Genomic DNA, 15,198 nt, shown 5'->3' on the forward strand with positions numbered 1-15,198 from the left:
TTTTTTCTTTTACTTGCAGCATAACAGTAGAATTCTTTGGGGTTGTCTTTAGCATGCCGATCCAGTTTATTTTCATACTTAGACTTAGCTTTCTGTAGAATAGTTGTAACTCTTCTGGCCTGCTTCTTATCATTTTCATCACTGGCATCATCTTTATGCATACAATATTCCTTCCACATCATCTTTTTTCTTATGAATCTCTTGCTTAACAAGATTACACATCCATTTCACTCCTACCCTATCTGTTTAATATGATATTCAATTTTATCCTGCATCAAAACTAAATGATCACTTCCAGTTTCAAATCCTCTGTATACTTTGTATCTTTATCCAGAGTGTAAATCACTATCAACAATAATATAGTCAATGAGGCTTTTTTTTTTCTTATTTCTTGCATCTTCTCTCTATGTGAATTTGTGTACATTTTTATGCTGGAACATAGTGTTATTAATGACTGGTCCATGTCCTGAACAGTAGTCTAGCAAGTTTTTACCATTATTATTAGCTTTGCTCTTTTCTGCAAAATTTCCCAAACATTTCTATATGTCTGGTAATCATTTCATACTCTGTCATTGAGATCTCAGACAAGGACTAACTTTTCCTTTTTTGTTGTCAGCTGCCTTCTCTAATGCCTTGGAAAATTACTCCACTTCTTGTTTAGAAGATCCTTCTGTGGAACTATAGGCAGAAATAAGTCTTGTTGTCCAGTTACCCATTCTATTTGCCAACATTACTTGATATTGCCTGCCAATTGAGAATATTATCCTCATATTTAGTGTTGAATATTATAGCTGCTCCATCTTTTCCCTGATTATTATTGCCTAAATATAACATCTTGCATTTGTTGCTTAGAAAGATCTTACCTGTCGTGGTCTTCTTTGTTTTGGTAATAATGTCTGTTGTGTCAATCTGATACTTATCCAGTTCTTCTGCTAGTTCCAATGCTTATATTGATGTTGAGAATCTTTACTGATGTTCAGTTGGAATATGGTCTAAGATTTGTTCCAGTAGCTGACTCTGGTTTTTCATGGTTCGCTGAGGAAAACAACAGGGGACCTTCTTTAAATTAACACAAAAACAAGGAATAAGTCACATATTTCAGTTTGAATATTACAAGCCATCATCAGTGGCAAAATAGTTAATTACAAAGTAGAGCACAAGCATGGATTGGTTTGAAAATGTAAGAGCTTTGTGGTGTTATACATAAAACAGTGGTGTTATTATAACTGATAAAATATTGCAATATTAATTAATCATTAGCTATTTTAAAAAAATTATTGATCTGTGAATAAAAAAAATAAGACTTTCCCATATCTTAGATAGAGAGGCTTTAATTCCAGTTTAAGTTCAGACGTTGAGGTAAACAGCAAATGATATATGAAACTCAATGGTTTCTCAGAAAGGCCTACACAGCAGCTTTTTAATTCTTATAATCTTAGTTCAGATAACAAGGAAACAGTATGGTGAGTCCAGTCCCATACATTTCTGGCATCTTAGAACCCATTTCCAGAATTTTTAAGAAATACAATTTAGTGGCTACTTTTTTTCCTATCAACAAGGTTTTCAGAATGATATAAATCTCTAAGATATATATTTGTATACAAAACACATCTGTATGATGTTATAGAACTTAGCTCCCATCAGATTATTGTTCCTTATGTATTCTGTTACATTAGAATCCATTAAATAATTCTAAAGAATTCTACATAATTATAATGGGCAACTTTAATGCCAAGATTGGAATCGGAGATGACCATCTGAACTTCATCGGTAAATTTGGATTCAAATTCAATAAAAATTTAATGCAACAGAGGAATGAAAGAGGAGAAAGATTTACTTAATTCCCAGAAGAAAATAACCTCTTTATTATGAATAGCTTTTTCAAGAAGTAAATTAACCGAAAATGGACATGGAGAAGCTCAAAATTGACAAACCTATAATGAAATAGATCTCATCCTCTCCAACAAAAGACATATAATAAATAATATTAAAGTGCTCAGTAGATTCAATACTGGAATTGATCACAGGCTAGTAAGAGCAAAAGTAAGGATCAACAAAAAATAGGAAGAACGGAAAAAGCTCTTAAGAAAAAAAAGTCCAATTTAGCGAATCTACAAAACTTCTATTACAAAAGCTGTTATAGAAAATCATTCAAAAATGAACTAAAGAAGTTAAACACAGCCACTACCATTAATGATGCTAAGGAAATCTTAACAAAATCTATCTTGAATTGTGCATTAGAAATAGGAGGTGTAAAAAGGCACCAAAGAGAGGATAAACTAACCTTAGATCTGGAAGAAAAGAAGAGATTTGAATGATACCAATAAAATAGAATATGAGGAAATTTGTAAAACTATACATAAAAGGATGAAACATGAAATTAGATCATATAATACTAGGAAATTAAAGAAACAGTAGAAAACAATAGTAATATGAAGGTCCTAAGACGAACATTATTCAATTGGAACAAAGGAAATAGCTGCTGTAAGAGGAAATAATTGTGAACTTATAAAAAAATAAATAAATAGAGAAGCAATAATCAAAAGAATACAGGAATTTTATACTGAACTTTATGAAGACAAGGAACTAGGCATCCAAGAATCAACTATGGATAACTTGAGTGAGGAAGAATACAATGCTCCTGAGATCTTACAAGGTAAAGTGGAAATGACATTGTGAAAACGAAGAATGGAAAAACCCAGAAGAAGATGGAATTATGGACTTCTTAAAACTGACTACACTCTTTAATAAATACCTAAAACAGAGAAAATTTCCCAAAAAAAAAATGGAACAATTCACTCCTAATAATAATTTTTTAAAAAAGGCAGTAAGGAAGAAATTAAAAACTACAGACTTTAAGCCTACTCCCCACCATATTAAAGTCGTCACAAAAATTCTAAAACATAACTTGCAATAATGCAACTTCTGTAATTAAATTATATAAAAACAGTGAAAAGTTTCCAATACAAAAAACATCCAGCCAGGTGATACCATATCTCTCAAATTATTTACAACTGCATTAGAGGAATTCTTTAGAATCCTTGATTGAGAAACAGAAGGAATAAACATAAATGGAGAAAGGCTGCATCTGAAATTTGCAGATGATGATGTCCTAATAGCAGATAATCTTGAAGATCTGGAAGAAAGGCTAAATCAGCTAATTAAAGCCTCCAGAGTAATTGGATTAAAAATAATGATGAATAAATACATAAACCAAAGAACTGTCAAAGTTGAAAAACCATGAAATAGAACAAGTTACCTCATATGTATATTTCGGCCAGTTGAAATCTTTTGAGGACTGCCAAAGAAAAGAGATTGAACGAAGAATTCACCTTGGATAGATGGTTTATGGGAAAATGAGAGACATATTTAGAAGAGATATCCCTATCAGTCTAAAAAGGAAAGCTTTCGATCAGTGCATATTTCTTGTCCTAACATATGGAGGAGAAACATGGACTTTAACAGAAGCCCTAAACAAAAAGCTGAGAACAACACAACATCGACAAATACCTGGATAAGATCTCAAACAGGTGTCACGGATATTGTAAAATACTTTAAACAGGCTAAGTGGATATGGGCTGATCATATTGCCAGATTCAATGATGGAAGATGGACTAGAAAAACAACAGAGTGGAGACCAATGGATGGAGCAAAAAGAGGAAGACTGAGAAGAAGATGGAGGGATGAACTGGAACAGGTTGCAGGAGTGAGATGGATGGGATATGCAGTAAACCGAGTGGCCTGGAAAACCGGGGTGGGGTGGGGATTCATCCAGCAGTGGACAGAACCAAAAGATTGAAGAAGATGTATTCTGTAAACGTGTGGAACGACATTGTTGTCTTAAACACCATTTTACGACATCATATCAGTTTATGAATTCCGTGAAACAAAGAATGTTTCTAGAGATTGATATCCTTTCGAAATAACTTTAGGCTTTGTCAAGCCCTAATGGCCTTGTTCACTACTACAGGCTTAAAATTAGATGGCTATCTTAGAACTTAAAATTGCATAAAGGACATATTGGAAAAGAGAATCTTTTCTTAATCCTTATAAATATTACATCAACAAATCCCAATTCAAAATTCCTTCTTGTGTTTCCTATTATGTTCTTTCTTCTCACCTTCCCTGTTATTTCTGTTTTCATCTAAACTATAGTAACCTATTTTTCAGCATGACATTATGTGAGACTGATGAATGAGATCGCCAGTCATGTAACTCAGTTTTAATATAAAATATGACTGACAGATATCCACAGTTATTAAGCATAAAAATCTTCATTCAACAATTAAATATACCATCCCTCCATGATAATTGTTCGACCTGCACCCATTGTGCTAATTCGTCAATACACAGTATCCATGTTGAAAGTTTATTTTCCACTTGGTTAGACTATAATAAATTTAGTTTAATCCTTTATCCAAGTGTTAGCAAACAAAGTTTGCACCTGAAGATACTTTAGGACTGAGGCAACTCATAGCAAAGGTGGACCAAGCTCTCATCACTTTGGTCTCAATATCTGCCATAATGCAAAGCACATCTCCTTGCTGATATGTATAATGCTGTACATTAAAGGAAGGGCCACTACCTACCCAGACAGGTTTCGACTTTTATTGAGGTCTCGTCAGTGGGAGCCAAACTCATATAGGTAAATATGACCTCTCCATTGCTTCTGTCTTAGTATCACCTCTTCTGGATCTGGCTCCCACTGAAACCGGTCTGGGTAGTGGCCCTTCCCTTAATGCATAGCATTATACATATCCGCAAGGAGATGTGCTTGGCATTATGGGAGATACTGAGACAGGAGAGGTGAGAACTTGGTCCACCTTTGCTTTGCTATGAGTTGGCTCAGTCCTGAAGTATCTTCAGGCGCAAACTTTGTTTGTTAACACTGGGATAAAGGATTAAACTAAATTATTATATTATTCCAGTATCCATGTCTTCCTCTAGAATCCCCTCCCTCAGATCTAAAATCTACCTTAATTTCAGTTTTTGTTGGTCGAAGTTCTTCAGCTGTTGTTAGTAATACTTCTTCTGTCCTATTCTCTCCATCTTTTCTAAAAATACAATAACATTTACATTCTATACCGGTAACTATATAAATTTTTGCCAGCCAGGTCTCACTAATGTCAAAACTTCCTTTCTTCCTCCCTTATTTCTAATACATTTGGCATTCATCATTATCATCATCAAATTCTTGCCATGTACCCTCAAGGGGTGTACAGGATATGACAGTACTACATGAAAAAATTACATCATTACTAACTTCCTATCTACAATTTTCCTCCAAATCAGTCTGTTACTTGTCAAGACTCCAACATTATCAGATCTTATATTTCTATCATCTAAGGCACTTTGTACCGTATCAATCCACCTATATCTTGGTCTTCCTCTGGGTCGTTTTCCTGCCAACCTGGCAGATAACACTTGTTTTGCTAATCTTTCCTCTCCCATTCTATTTAAGTGACCATATGACCTGAGATTAGCTCTGCTAATGCATTCCTGGATGCTGACAATGTCAAGTTCTTTCCTAATATCCTCCTTTTTAATATGATATTGCCATTGATGCCATCTGTTCACGCCTCTAATCTTTCTCAGAACTCTCATATCTGCAGTCTCTAGTCTTTGGTCAAGTGTTTTACTTCTGACCCAGCTCTCAGATCCATATTGGAAAAGAGAATTAAAACTGGTTTGAACACTGTCTTGTATACAGCTAATTTAGTGTTCCGACTAATTTCTCTCTTATTCCATATGAATTTATTCAATTGACTTCCACCATACCAGCTATGCTGATACTGTTGTGTATTTCTATATTTAATTTACCATCTTCAGTAAAAATCGTGCCTAAGCAGCTTAAATGTTTTACTTGTTTCACAGGTTCTCCATTCACAACACAGTTGACATTTCAATGATTCTGCCTATTTTCATTGTCTTTGTCTTTTTATTGCTGACTTTCATACTATATCTATTACAACAGCAATTGAATTTCGTCAGAGAATCTTGCAGACTTGTAGCGGATTTATTTAGAAGTATAACATCATCCACATAAAGCAAAGAGCTGACATTAACATCTCCAATTTTGATATCAGGTTTAATACCACTTTCCTTCATAATGTGATCCATATAGATAATGAATAACAGAGGGGATAATGTACATCCTTGTCTCACACCAGATTTAACATTAAACCATCTTCCTGTACTTCCTTCAATTCTAACTGCTGACTTACAACTCAAATAAAGACTGAATATTGCTTGATATAATGCCCCATTGACACCATATAACTGCAGCATATTGAATAGCTTCTCTCTTGGCACCTTGCCATATGCCTTTTCCAAATCGACAAAACTTAAATACAGATCTTTGTTATATTCCCATGCTTTCTCGATTATTTGTCGTAAAGTGAAGATCTGATCCTGACAGCCTCTATTTGGCCTGAATCCAGCTTGTTCTTCACCAAGCTTTTCTTCCACAATTCTTCTCAACCGTTTCTCAAGTATACTTGCATAGATCTTACCAGGAACACTCAGTAGGGAAATACCTCTGTAATTCTCACATTCAGTTTTATTTCCTTTTTTATATATGGATACTATGAGAGCTCTACTCCAATCATTGGGAATTCGTCCCTCTGTCCAGGCTTTCTGAACTATGCAGTGCAGCCACTGTAAGACTTTTCTACCACCATACTTCAGCATTTCTAGTCGAATATCATCTACTCCAGCTGCCTTTCCACATTTCAAGCCTTTGATGGCTTTTTCTACTTCAAGTATGGATATGTATTCCTGACTGCATGCCTGGTCAGTGTTTTTTATCACTGTGCTGTCATCACTGCTTGTTTCATTTAGCAGTTTTTCAAAGTAATTACTCCATACTTCAAGGATATCTTTTTCTCCTGTTTTCATGTCACCTTTATCATCTCTAACTCCTTTTACAGCACTCTTTCCTCCATTCCTAAGTTTCTCATCATCTCATTATCATCTCTAACTCCTTTTACAGCACTCTTTCCTCCATTCCTAAGTTTCTTCAACAACCTCCAGAATATTTTGCCACCTTCTTGATATTTATTTTCTATATTCTTACCAAAGTCCTCCCATGACTTTTGTTTAGCTAGTTTTACACACTGTTTAGCTTTCTTACATTTGTCTCTGTATTCTGTAAGAGTAAAAGCTGACTTATTTGCCAGGAACTTTTGATATGCTTTCTTCTTTTCCTTCACTGCCTCTTTAACTTCCTGTGTCCACCAGGGAGTTCTGATTTTTTTTATTCTTGCACACAACCTCACCACATGCCTCTCTGGCAGAATCAATGAATGTTTTCTTCAGAGTTTGCCACTGAATCTCCAAGGTTTGATTCCTGTTCTCAAACTCTTTCATTTTCTTTTCAATAATCTTTCTGTATTTTAGTCTACAGTTCACATCTGAGAGCTGCTGAACTTTTATTCGCTTTAAAACTTTCTTACATGTTATTCTTTTCAATATGAAATTCAATTTTATCCTGCTCAAGACTAAATAGTGATCACTTCCAATTTCAAATCCTCTGTACACTCTTGTGTCCTGCACCAGGGAGAAAACATCACTATCAACAATAACATAGTCAATGAGACTTTTCTTATTCCTAGCCTCTTCTCTCCATGTGAATTTGTGCACATTTTTATGTTGGAACATGGTGTTAGTAATAACCAGTCCATGTCCTGAGCAGAAATCCAACAGATATTTGCCATTATTATTAGCTTTGCTCTTTTCTCCAAATTTTCCCAAAATATTTTTGTATGTCTCACAATCATTTCCTACTCTACTATTTACTATTTAGATCCCCAACAATGACCAACTTTTCCTTTTTCATTGTGTCAGTTGCTTTTTCTAAAGCGTCAAAAAATTCCTCCACTTCTACCTTAGTAGAACCTTCTGTGGGACCATAGGCACAAATAAGTCTCATTGTCCAGTTCCTCATTCTGATATTTGCCCACATCACTCTACTTGAGACTGCCTGCCATTCAAGAAGATTAGCCTCCTGATTTATTTCCTGAATATAACATTTTGTATTTATTGCTCAGAAAGATCTCTCCAGTTTTTGTCTTTTTTGTTTCAGTTACCCCTATTATGTTGATCTGGTACTTATCTAATTCCTCAGCTAGCTCCATTTCTTTGCCATTCGGGTTTCTTATGTTGATAGTACCAATTTTCAACTCTGGTGATGTTGAGTTGGGGGTGTGCTTTCAGATTTGTTCCAGTAGCTGACTTTTCGCTGTTTGCCCTGGTTTCCTGGCAAAAACAACAGGGGCCTTGTTTAACCGGGTGACGCCCCAGCCAGCATGAAATTTTGTCATGTTGTACCATCATTTTCTATATTGGTTTAAGCCAGTAAGAATACAATTTGTTCGGCTAAATCCCAAATTGCCAGCCCATCCTCGTTCGTTCAGTATCAAAGTAGATACCCAACAGGGTGCACCACGAGAAGGTGATGATTGGACATTAGGTCAGAAGCCCTGGTCGGTTCTCCAGATTCCTTTAAAGGCTATGTGGAAGTCTCCTCTCAGTTATACAGCTTTGACCCTTAAGCACCCCTGGCATTCATATACATATATTTCAGGCTCATAGTTGCCTTTATGTGATGTTATTACTAACCCATTCATATTCAAACTCTGGGAATCTGTGCCTTGCCATTCATGATCATTTCTGCACTTGCACTTATTTGTCCCAAGGGTAGCTAGACACTTGCTTGTATCTTCCTAATATCTATTGTTTCCCTGAATTTCTACTTCCAGCTTTGAACTCTGAACCAGTGCTCTGAACAATACTTTCTCCAAACATTTAACTCCAAAAACCATTCAAATACAGTCCGTTTTGTGTGTGTGTATATACAGTAAAACCCCGTTTTTTTGTTCCCGCAATTTATGTTTTCCTGCCATTCGCATCATTTTCCATTGGTCCCGTCTTAAGGCCTATTCTTACAATATATTGTTTTCCCACCATTAACAACTTCATGTGGACGTTATTTCCCATGATTTGCAGTTTTTTCTCGATTGGCAACTCTGATTTTCGAATCAATTTCCTCTCATTCAAATCGATTTCTGAAGAAATCTGCACATTTCTGTTCCCAACTAGCATTGCTTTTGGCTGTAATTTCGTTTCTGCCATCACGGCTCATCACTACAGATGTTGCGATGAGCGATACCGTGATTTTTCAATCACAGTACAAATTGATACCGTGAAGTTTTCATATCAGTAATTTTAAACTGTCAGTAGCTCATGGCACTTGTAACGTGTTGTGATGTGATTTCACATTCACAGTGCTGTATTGAAATCGTGAACAAGGACCATACACAAATTGTGAAATCACATTTACACTTCTACCAAGTAACAGTTTTTACTCGTTAATATTAGATATCAGTGAATAAACCACAGTTTGTGAAATTGTACAAGTACAAGTTCACAAATTATACTTTGTTAATTGTACAAGTGAGCTTCAGCCATTAGATCTGGGCATCATCTATGCATTTAAATGGAAATATAGAAAAATGCTGGTTGAAAAAGCTGTGTTTATGCATGATAATGGTATGGATCCAAAACAGATGACCATATCAATCTTTGATGCCATGATTATATGGCCAAAGCATGGTTGCATGTTACTCCTGAAGCCATATCCAACTGTTTCCGGAAGGCATGAGTTACGTTTGTGGAAGAGGAGGAAGAAGAAGACATGTCAGAGCCCAGCAACTGGTATGTGATGGATGAGTCTTCCTCATTTCACGACTATGTTGATGCTAGTGTGTGATCACATCAATGGTACCAAGTGTTGAAGACATCCTTTCCAACCACCTTGATGAAGAAGTGGTTGAAGAAGACTGTGATCAAGATTCTGGGGAAGTTTCGTGGAGGGAGGAATTGGAAAGCCGGGATATCATTAGTGCTTGGGAATTTTGTGAAGGAATATTTGTTAGCAGCAATGGTAAGCTGTATTCCACGAGTGAAGAAGAGGACACAATTTGGAGTAAAGTGGATGACAAACAATATTAAACAGGAACTGCATGTGAAAAAGAGGCTATGGAAGAGATATAAAGAGACAGGTGAAGAGAAGATGCATGAAGAATATAAGACACAGGCCAGGAGAGTGACTAGTATGGTAAGGAAGACAAAACTGGAATATGAAAAAGATTGGCCATTAGATTGAAGGAAAACCCTAGGGAATTTTTTAGTTATGTGGCCAGTAGGAGAAATGACTGTGGAAGAATGACATTGTGGGATAAAAATGGGAACAGAGTGACTGATGCAGAGGACATAGTGGAATTGTTCAACGAACACTTTATTGGAGTATTTCATCCTGGAGGAGTCAATTTGAATACTAGAGGGATAGGGCAGGTTCGAAATTTAGAGGTGCAGGAGGAGAGTGTGTTCCAAGTACTGAGTACTCTGGATGTCAGTAAAGTTGTGGGACTGGATGGTATTTCACCATGAGTTTTGAGAGAATGTGCTGGGGAATTGACAATGCCTTTGACCTGGCTTTTCAGTGAAAGTCTGGCTGCGGGAAAGGTGCCCATGGAATGGAAGGAAGGTAAGATAGTGCCATTGCATAAAGGCAGTAGCAGACCAGAAGTGTCTAATTATAAGCCAGTTTGTGTGTCCTCAGTAGTTAGTAAGATCTTGGAGAAAGTAGTGAGGGACCGTATACAGCATTGGGCAGATGAGGGTAATGTTATCTGTGAGAGTCAACATGATTTGTGAAAGGGGTGCTCTTGTTTTAGCAATATGCTAGCCTTTTATAATAAAGTTACAAGAACAGTAGATGAGGGAAAGGCATATACTGCAATTTTCTTAGACTTAGCGAAGGCATTTGACAGGGTGCCACATGATAAGCTGATATTTAAGTTGCAGCACGTGGGTCTGGATGTCAGATTGGTCAACTGGATTCATGATTGGCTGTCCGATAGGTATCAGAGAGTTGGGAATGGTGGGGCAGTTTCAAGGTGTTACAAGTTACAGAGGGTTACAAGTGCAGTCCCACAAGGGTCAGTACTGGGAACCTATATTGTTTAACCTTTATATCAATGACATTGTCCGTGGATTGCAAGGGTATATTCAGTTGTTTGCGGATGATGCGAAGCTGGGAAGGATTATTATAATAGTGCAGATGTGGTAGCCCTGCGAGAGGATTTGAATAAGCTAGATAGATCGGCAAATGAATGGGGGGTGTCAGTTTGGTGCAGCAAAATGTAAGGTCCTGAGGTTTGGGACATATCGATGGGACGCTGCATACTCTATGGGAGGAGTTAAACTGGAGAAAGTAGCGGAGACAAGAGATCTGCGGTTGATGATTGATAGAAACCTGAAATTTAGGGGACATATTGCAAAGGTAGTGATGGTAACACAGAGGATTTCTGCAATAATGAGAAGGACACTGACCTGTAGAGATAAAAGGGTTATCATTCCATTGTATAAGACTCTGATCAGACCACACTTAAACTATTGTTCTCAGATTTGGTCCCCAGGATTTGAAGGGGATAAATTAACTGTGGGAAGGGTACAGAGGCAGATAACAAAGATGGTTTCAGGACTGTACAATGTGAGTTATGAGGATCAGCTGAGGGAGTGTGGACTGCAGAGTTTGGTGGATAAAAGGAGAGGTGATATGATTGAGACTTTTAAACTGTTGAGAGGTGGTTACAGGGTTGACACTGGGGAGTTCTTTCGCTTGGTTGAACAGCAGGAAGGAGTCATGACAAAGGGGGCCATCCCTGGAAGTTCCGAAAGGAAACTGTGAGAAAGAGGGTGAGGGGTGATTTCTTTGCGTGGAGGGTGGTTGAACCATGGAATGCATTGCCTGATAGAATGGTGAGAGCGAGAATGGTCAATGCATTTTAGGAGTGGTATAATAGACTTTGTGTTTCCTAGGAGGGACCTTCCTCGATGAGCCTTGATAGACTTGTGTTTCTTAGAAAGGACTTCCCACGATGAATCTTTTGACTCCATGGAGGTCTGAATAATAGTAAAAATAAGAACCTACCTTCCCTACTAGTAAAGAAGCAATGGAAGCTATCGCTGTTTTTAGGCAGTATATTGCAAGTGCATCAGGAGATGATGGGGCATTTAATGCCTTATACACTGTGGAGAGGCAGGTGGAACTTATGAGTGCAGAAAAAGCAAAAACAATCAACAATTAAAGGGTTTTTTAAAATAGATAAATGTAAGTAATTGTAAATTCATTTATTTTCAGTTATTAAATTTTGTAATCTAGTATGTCAAGTCACATACTAGCAGAACATCATGTTTTAGTCTTTTTTTTATGTTTTTTACATTCCCTGCTATTTACACTTTTTTTTCTCCCATCAGTCCCCTGGAAAGTGTAAAAATGGGGTTTTACTGTGTGTGTGTGTGTGTGTGTGTGTGTGTGTGTGTGTGTGTGTGTTTATACACACACACACATACAATTCTTGTTTATCATATTTACCGCACATCTATCCTCCTTAAACTTTTCATTGACTCATTAGCAATCATTGTCCTTCTTCCCCATTCCCTTGTGTAACTCCAAGGCAGAATACTTAGTCTTTTATTTCTCACTCTTCATATTTGCTTCTTTCATATAATTTCTCATCTTTCAAATCATTCGTGCCTGCTAAAGCAATCAATTCTTTCATTTCTCCCTTCTACAGACTAACAGCTTCATTAACATCCTTGATCTCCACACCAAGAAATGTTCTTTCATCACATTATTAATTATGCCTCTTATCACGATATCTCCATACAGTACCTTCAGTTTCTTCCTCTTTCACACTTTTTGCATTCAATTTTGTCTTCATTCTCTCTCTCTTGCTATGCCACACACCAAACATTTCTCTAATTACTCTTTATTAACCTTTTCTCCATATACTAATTTTAAAGTCTCTTTGTTTTTCATAATACAGTCATGTTTCTTCATTGCTAGTCATTCACTCCTAAGCATTAATGTACATATGTGGATCCATGTCAGTACATTGACTTACATCTTGATGTGTAAGTTAGAAAATTTTTTCATTGCAAATGAATAAAATACTGCTTTAATACATTTTAGGGATAATGTTTAAAAAAAAAAAAAATCTTGTGAATATATCTGAATAAATCAAATAATTTACCATTAATTATACCAGAATCGTTTTAAAAATCCATTTGGATATTTTTCTAGGAATTGAGTCATGACACCAGGAGATTTCGCTTTGCTCTTCCAACTGCAGAGCATATTCTAGGTTTACCCGTTGGTAAGCATTAAACCTATCTGAAAAACTGTTTTATGAGTATGTAAGTTATTATTGATATAAAATATATTTTTTCACATTCTGTGGAATTTTATAGCCAAATAATATGACTTCTTATAAACCTAATTACTCTGTGATAAGACAGTTAATCCCACTTACATCATCTGCTGTGCGTATCAGTTTTGTGTCAATTTGGCTTTCATGGTGAGAAACTTTAGTTTCCAGGAGTTAAAAAAGATAATAATTTCTATGAGACTGGCTAATTCACTTTGTTTGAAAGGCCTTTACAAATCTTTCTTACTTCCTAGATGGGATTTGAACCCAGATCTTTCCTGCTGAAATACATCACCATTACTAACTGAGCCCCCCCCCCTCTCTCTCTCTTTCTCTCTCCCTCTCCCTCCTCCACACATATGTACACACTTCTTCTGTGTAATCAACCTAATATATTAATATGAATAGCCATTATTTTCGTGTATGAGCATTAGGGTATGATGCTTGTAAACCTAAGTGTCTCTAATAAACTTGATTATAGGGCAGAAAAAAATTAAAAAATAATCCCTTTGGTTGAAAACTGCATAGATATATAGCTGAACACTTAATTTAGATTGTTATATATAGATAATGGCAATAAACTCAGTTTATTATCTAGTTCACATATTGCAATAATAATACAACATTTGTCTTTCTGTCAAAAAGGACTCAGTTCAAATTCCATCGATTTGAAAAACCTTTATGGGAGTTTTTCATCTGCTGCCAAGTTAAGTCAGAAGTGGGCAGAGATTGAACAAGGATGCTTTTTAAAAAGGTGCATACACCAGCAAATCTAGGGCAAATTAGCTCTAGAGAGAGAATACATTTTATTATTATTATTATTATCCCAAAACCTCATGGAGTCAAAGACTCATCTGGGAGGTCAGTCCTTTTATCAAACACACATCTCATCATGCCGTGTCTTAAACACACTCAAACTCCTTTGAGTGTGTTTAAGACACGGTTCAAACACACTTTGAGTGGAGTGTGTTTGGACCCTTTCCAACATCTCTTCATTCTTCTGAAAACCAGGTGACCAAATCTGGGCACAATAGTCCATGTGCGGCCTAATCAAAGTCTTATACAATGGAACAAGAATCTCCCAACTTCTACATGTCAGTGTCCTCCGCATCATTCCCAGAAGTCTTTGTGTTGTCTTCACAATTTTGGCTATGTGTCCCCTAAATTTTAGATCCTTATCCACTATCACCCCCAGATCTCTTATTTCCTCTACCTCCAACAATATATTCTCACCAAGCATCCCATCTTTGTTTCTCAAATTTTAAAATCTTACATTTTGCAACATTAAACTCGCATCCCCATTTCGGTGCCCAATCATTCAATTTATTCAAGTCTTCTTGCAAGGCCACAACATCTTCACTACTCTTTATGGTTCGTCCCAACTTTGCATCATCTGCAAACAACTGAATATCTCCATCCAAATCTTTGCCAATATCATTAATATACAAATTAAACAGTAATGGCCCTAGAACAGACTCCTGAGGTACTCCACTAGTGACTTTCCTTTTCCTGGATATCGCACCCCCATACACAACTTGTTGATACCTATCAGATAGCCAGTCTCCAATCCAATGCACTAATCTAATATCCAACCCCATCTACTCTAGTTTGACTGTCAACTTATCATGAGATACTCTGCGAAATCCAAGTATATTACTGTGTATCCTTCTCCTCTGTCCAAGGAAGCAGTCACTTTATTGTAATAAGTAAGCAGATTACTAAAACATGACCTCCCTTTAGCAAATCCATGCTGTTCATCAAAGATAATACCATTGTTGTCAACCCAACTCTGGATCCTGGTTCTCTGGGCCTGGATCCAACCCTGGATCCTGGGCCTATAGTTTGATGCTTGAGTTCGATCACCTCCTTCATGAAGTGGCACAATCTTGCCCTCCTTCCACTCCTTAGGAACTTGACCAAGTGC

General features: G+C 36.6%; 1 protein-coding gene across 3 annotated transcripts in view; it reads left to right on the forward strand.

The window, feature by feature from the left end:
• LOC150105848 (NADH-cytochrome b5 reductase 3-like) overlaps positions 1-15,198 on the forward strand; it is a 147,184-nt gene that overhangs the window by 40,330 nt on the left and 91,656 nt on the right. For all 3 annotated transcript variants that reach the window (XM_090393620.1, XM_090393621.1, XM_090393623.1), the window contains exon 5: positions 13,151-13,223. In XM_090393620.1, coding sequence (XP_090249746.1) covers positions 13,151-13,223 — 73 coding nt within the window. The remainder of the gene's footprint in view (positions 1-13,150; positions 13,224-15,198) is intronic.

The sequence above is a fragment of the Typopeltis vanoorti genome, chromosome 6 (assembly GCF_054136105.1).
Source record: "Typopeltis vanoorti isolate ZY-2024b chromosome 6, IOZ_Tvanoo_1.0, whole genome shotgun sequence".
In the NCBI taxonomy this organism is placed as follows: domain Eukaryota; kingdom Metazoa; phylum Arthropoda; class Arachnida; order Uropygi; family Thelyphonidae; genus Typopeltis; species Typopeltis vanoorti.